Here is a 6,000-nt window from a genome sequence, read left to right as displayed (position 1 = left end):
CACAATTTTTAATGGATGTTTCAGTAAGTTGAGGTGATCCTCTGATGCATTCAATCACTAGCCTAGTAAGACATCCTGCATGGGTGAGTTTAGCCACTGACTTACTGAATAAATTATTGTTTTGTCATCATAGTCACTAGCCTATACTATACATTGTCAGATTCATACTTATTTTGGATATTATGTTATACTGTTTGTTTGACTGCTTGTTTACTTTGTTGTTCCCTGTTTATTCATCTGTATCATTTGTGTTATTTGTCAAAAGTATGTAAAGTGGGTTCTTGAAAGGCGCTATATAAATATAAATGCATTATTGAATATCTGTTGGCTGGTTTTGGGCACTTTTCTGCTTGTCAGAATGGGAGACCTTTTAATAATAGAACCCCAATGTTAGACGAAAACGGTTTGTTTTTTTCAGGTGAATAATATAATATTAATAAGAATAGAGATGATAAATAATAAAACAAGTTTACATATTTTTTTTTTTAAATTCTCTGTCATATTAACTCTATAATGTAGATTGAGTAAAGTCAGTTAAAAAAAAAACAACAACAAAAAAAAACGTTGAATTTTTTATTTACAGCGCATGCGCAGCATGCACCAATCGCTTACCATTGCGTCAATAAAAATCGCCTCAGTTTTATCTTTTCGTCATATGTGTAGGACACTTCAGATATTTGAGAAAATATCGTTATGTTGGACTGTTGTACGTAGTGATAAATGACGATCAGAGGTATCATAACTCTTAATCGTCTTTAAACCGGCTTGATAGCTTATCGGTGCTATATTAGTCCGGCGGCATGAATCATGGGTACGGTAATAGACGCGGTCGGAGAGAAGGGGGTCGGCGGTTCGGAGATGGAGAATCCAAGTGGGATGGAGGGGCTGGATCCAGTGGGGGTGCAGGATACCCGAGGAGCTCCGATTGGGACTCAAGGGAAGAGCAAGGACATGGAAGGGGACGAAGAGGAAGAGGAGGAGGAAGAGGCAAACATCCACCCCATTTAAAGGGTCGAGAAATTGGACTGTGGTATGCCAAATGGGGCGGCATTAAAAGATCTGAGGCAGAGAGGAAATCTGTGAGTAGTAGTCGACGGTTACAATGATGTCAGGTTGTTTGTTTATAAAATGTTTGAATTATAGTACTTGATAATGTGTCGTCTGAGATTGACAGCTATTACGAGTCAGTGGCATAACTAATATTGATGTTTGTGAGACATTTTATTATGGGCGAAAAAATTGTACACAGCAGCACAACATTTCTGAACTGAAATAAGTCATGTCAAATATATTTATATAGCGCTTTTCACAATACAGATTTATCAAAGCTGCTTCACAGTATCAATCAAAAACAACTTAACAGTGTTTGTTTATTACTGGAAAAATGACATCCAAGTTTGGTAGAGCTGATCAATGGTATGATGGGTTATTTAATTTGAATATCCCTTTTTTGAATAAACCTTTTTATTATTAACTTTATGCGATTGTAGATGCTTTCCATCACCACTTGGTCAAAGTCATTGTAAAAAGTTGTATAAAAGTAAGGTTTTGTTAGAAATTCATAATTGAGAACAATTTTTGTTCGTTTACTAAACAAATTTCAAGCATTTATGCAATAGTCACTCTTTGGATCTATTTGTTGGGTATATCAATATAAACAAGTTAATGAGTGGTGGTATTGTGTGCAACACTATTTCAAAACAGTCTGGGAAAATGTTTATTTGACCAATCAGTATCTATGATATGATAATGCGTATTTTAAGACTGAGAATGGTTGTGTCATTTTAGAGGGCCGTTGTTCAGATGGATGAGTCACGAGAGCAGCACATTACTCAGTTGCTGAATTCTGTTCAAAGAGATCTGGGCAGAGATGGGCATCCCTCCACGTCTCAGAGCTGGAGGGTGAAGGAGGAGCCCAGTGGCCACAGGTGCTAAACAATATTGTACAATCATCTGGGTCTACGTTGTCATTGAAATAATGGACAAAAATGTCAAGGTATTTTAACATTTTGTTTTCCATAATTATGCTTAACGAAATGATGTCTGCATTCCAGTTACTTTGATGGAGATGATCCTCCAGAACTGCCGAACATTGTGAAAGTGCCAAAAATTGAGCCTAAAGAGGAGAAACGGGAGGATGAGCTGGGAGCAAATGTGAAAGAGGAGCTTAATGACGCTGACCTGGAATACTTACTCCAGGATGTTGTGCGGACAGCCTCCCTGGATGAGGAGCTCAAGAAAGATCTGGAGAAGAAAAAAGAAAACGCTAGATACATCGATATGCTGGTGAGACAGACAGAGAACTAAAGAGATCGGACGGTGTCAAAAAAAGAAATGCGCATTTGCCCACAACTTTGTTTTAATATGGCATTTCCTTTTTCAGAAATTCAGAGAGAAGCTACCTTCTTATGGGATGAGAGAGGTAAATGTCACCTTTTGTGATTCATATACAGTTATATCACTGTAAAATTAGCTGTAAAACATTAGCAGTGTTTAAAAGTTACATATTTAAAAGTTTTGTTCCTCCAAAAAAATGTGTCATGCTTTAAAATAGCTTAAATGTAACTCTAGCCCTGCCTAATTTTTTTTTATATGCGGTTCTATGAATTTGCAAATTAGCCCTGCCTCCATCCACTCACTCCAGCTCAGACATCCACTCAATCGCACGTTGTTGTGATTGGTTACAAGTTAGTTTGTGATGTCAGAAACACTGTTTTTTTCAAACTGCATTTTTGAGACTGTCTTTGGTTCACTGAATTTGCACATGGTTTGTCTTAAAGCATATTAAAAACATTACATAGACATACAAACAACATTAAATGCTTGATCTTCACCACAGGGGGACTTTAAAATATACAGATAACCACCACAATAATACAGGTGGCACAATAGAAAGCCACATGATGAATCAGAGTTAATCTTAAACTGTTCACAAGACATGGTCAAGATTGTGCACAGGCTCATACACACGAAGGCCAAGAACATCAGGGGAACACACATGACACTAGAATGACTAAATAACATTAAATGTAACACAAAACACACTGTTAATGATAATAAAAATAAGAAAGGACAAAATTATTTATAAAAATTGAATAATATGTGATGTTTAACTCAGGGACTTCTGGGAATGTCTTTTTTCTATTATGGTAATTGATAGTTTTTACTTGCTAAACCAACTATACATTTGACAGTATTTTACAGTAAAATGTTATGGGATATTAAATTATTTACAGTTTTCACCATATATGTAAGGTTTAGGTTTTTAAACATTTTTAATGTAGCATTTTTACAATTTTTTTTTTCTGTGAAATGTAGATTTTTTTTTTCTTTTACAGCGTAAGAATTCGTGAAGAAGCATTTTAGTTCACCCAGTGAATGTTACTATTTTAAGTTCTCTCATGCATCATTCGGTGTTGTCTTGCTGTAGGAACTGGTTAAACTGATCAGTGCTAACCAGGTACTGGTAGTCAGTGGAGAGACAGGCTGTGGTAAGACCACCCAGGTCACTCAGTTCATCCTTGATGACTTCATCCAGAGGGGCATGGGCTCTCTCTGTAGGGTGGTTTGCACGCAGCCGCGGCGTATCAGTGCCATATCTGTAAGTAAAAGCATTATTCAATTTTAACGTTGTTTTTCTCTAAATTTTTCCACGGACACCCTTGCACTCTCTTTGCGGCCTCCTGGGGGCTCCCGGACGGTTTGAAAACCCTGGCCTGTGTTAGAAGATAATAGACATCAAAAATGTGCTGTGCTGGTGATCCTCCAGGACAGGTCACATGATGTGTCAGAAATCATTCTAAGATGTGATTTATTGCCCAAGAAACATTTCCCATCAATGATGAACATTTTTACTGCTAAATATTTGTGTACATATTTTTTCTAGATTCTTTGTTTAATGGCAAGTTCAGAAGAAAAGCATTTAGCCCGTTTTGAAATGGAACTCTTTTATAATATTATACATTTACTGTCACTTTTGATCAATTTAATGTGCATTGTTGCTGAATAAAAGGTATTCATTTTCATTATTCATTCAAAGGTATTCCCTTTCCTGATGATTTTTTTTTTAGTTAACACCATGATCTCTAACATGGGGCAAGTTGTGTCACTGGACCAGTGACAAGCCATATAGATACTTTCAAGTTCAGTATACACTGCAAAAATGAAATATTATTAGGCCTCTTTGTTTTTGTTCTTGTTTTCTTTGTTTCTTCTTTCACCTTGATTTGAGGACAACTTCATTAAAAAGTAGCATATCTGATCCCACTCTCCCTACCTAATTTGTAGAGTGTCTGTGGTCCCACAAAAGTATGCTTCTATTTAAGGTGTGAGGTTAAAAGTAAATGCTTTTGTTTAGGTTGCAGAGAGAGTGGCTTCAGAAAGGGCAGAGCCGGTGGGAGAAGGGAAGTCCTGTGGGTATCAGATCCGTCTGCAGAGGTAAGTGAATCAGATCTGCAAGTCATTCTTAACCCTGTAATCCCCATCCCGGTTCTATGGAGGCTATTCTTTTATAGCTGAGTTTTGGCAGATGGGTGAATTTGGCAGAAAGTTTAAAATTCTCTTTCTCAACTGGCCAGAAACCCTAACTAATTTATGCTTTGTATACAGTACACACATTCCTTCAGGGAACAACTGTGACAAAAACATAATGATAGTAAATATAAATAATTCAATTCAAATGATTTGTATAGCACTTTTCACAATATTCATCAGTTTAAAGCAGCTTTACAGAAAATGCATGAGTCCAAATTACAGTTTCTTATCAGAGGTAACTCTCTAAGTTATGTTTCCGACATGTACATATACAAATCAGAGTTAGCTGAAAATGTTTTGAACAATGTGATAATTTAAGGCAGAAACAATTGGTAGAGACAATAGGTATACAAGGTATACAGAGTAAGACAGAGAATTAAATAAGGCAATACATGAAGTTTAGCAACATTGAGGTATAAGTTGTAGTGTTGAATTTGAAGCTTGGGCTGTGGATTGTGGAAAAATCACTATGACAAATATGATTATGATAATACAAAAAAACCCCACAGATGTTTTACACTAAGGGCCCTATCTTACACCCGGCGCAAATGACTTTGTACACTGACGCATGTATCATTCCTATTTTGCACCAACGCGAAGCGGGCCTTGCCCTTTACGGACGCACGTCTGTAAACTAGGAAATAAACTTGCGCTCCCTGGGTGGGTCGGTGCAAAAAGGAGGTGTTTCGGGCAAACATTCCCTAGAGCTATTTTGCAGTTCCAGAAAACAATTCCGCCACCAACCAGAAAAAAAAAAACTAGTCTAAAGTCAGTGGTGCATTGCGTGTTGTTCATAATGCTATTTTAAACGCACATGCTTGGCCATAGTGTAGCAAGTGCACAACGTGCATACACTTTGATTCTTTCATCAACACAGATGCAGCAGTTTTTATTTTTGCAAATCATACATTATAACAAGGAAAAATATTAACACATGAGGGAAATCATTGTGGTTTACATGAAGATGTAAAAAATGTAGGCCTAAATCTAGCTTACATATTTACCCAATTTTTTTCAGGCTAATTGCATTAATGGCAGATCAGACCTGTTTGCCCAGTAGTGGCAAGACGCATATGTATATAAGGACATGTGACGTATTAGTTTGTCCGTCAAGAACCAGGAAAAAAAAAAAATCGGAAGATTGCGAAATCACCTTGTAAATCCCCCACAATAATACCAATCCGCCATGCAACATGCGCACCTGCTCTTAAAGGGTATGTTGGATGACACTCTGATTGGTTTATTTCACGTTACGCCCAAACCACACCTATGAATAATGAAGCTATTTCAGACCTCAGACCAACCCCTTATAAACTTGAGTCGGGCGCGAGAGTCATTTATCCCGCAGGTAAAATAGCAACGGAACCCAAGGCCCGCCCACAAAGTTACTTGGCCTTTGCGCTTGATACTTGAGTTTCAGAGTGTTAAAATAGGTCCCTGAGTCTCTTAGAGAGGTTACGTTCTGGC

The 6,000-nt window shown here is 37.3% G+C and overlaps 1 protein-coding gene across 2 annotated transcripts in view; it reads left to right on the top strand.

Annotated features, from left to right (window-relative positions):
• The first annotated feature begins 574 nt into the window (after positions 1 to 574).
• dhx36 (DEAH-box helicase 36) overlaps positions 575 to 6,000 on the top strand; it is a 108,368-nt gene continuing 102,942 nt past the window's right edge. For both annotated transcript variants that reach the window (XM_089135411.1, XM_089135410.1), the window contains exons 1-6: positions 575 to 1,079; positions 1,789 to 1,928; positions 2,055 to 2,286; positions 2,384 to 2,422; positions 3,431 to 3,601; positions 4,358 to 4,437. In XM_089135411.1, the coding sequence (XP_088991537.1) occupies positions 801 to 1,079; positions 1,789 to 1,928; positions 2,055 to 2,286; positions 2,384 to 2,422; positions 3,431 to 3,601; positions 4,358 to 4,437 (941 nt within the window). In that variant the 5' untranslated portion in view covers positions 575 to 800. The remainder of the gene's footprint in view (positions 1,080 to 1,788; positions 1,929 to 2,054; positions 2,287 to 2,383; positions 2,423 to 3,430; positions 3,602 to 4,357; positions 4,438 to 6,000) is intronic.

The sequence above is a fragment of the Pimephales promelas genome, chromosome 10 (assembly GCF_988280905.1).
Source record: "Pimephales promelas chromosome 10, fPimPro1.hap1.1, whole genome shotgun sequence".
NCBI classification, from domain to species: Eukaryota; Metazoa; Chordata; class Actinopteri; order Cypriniformes; family Leuciscidae; genus Pimephales; species Pimephales promelas.
Note: the sequence above shows the minus strand (reverse complement) of the source record. Positions and strands in the feature narration are given on the sequence as shown.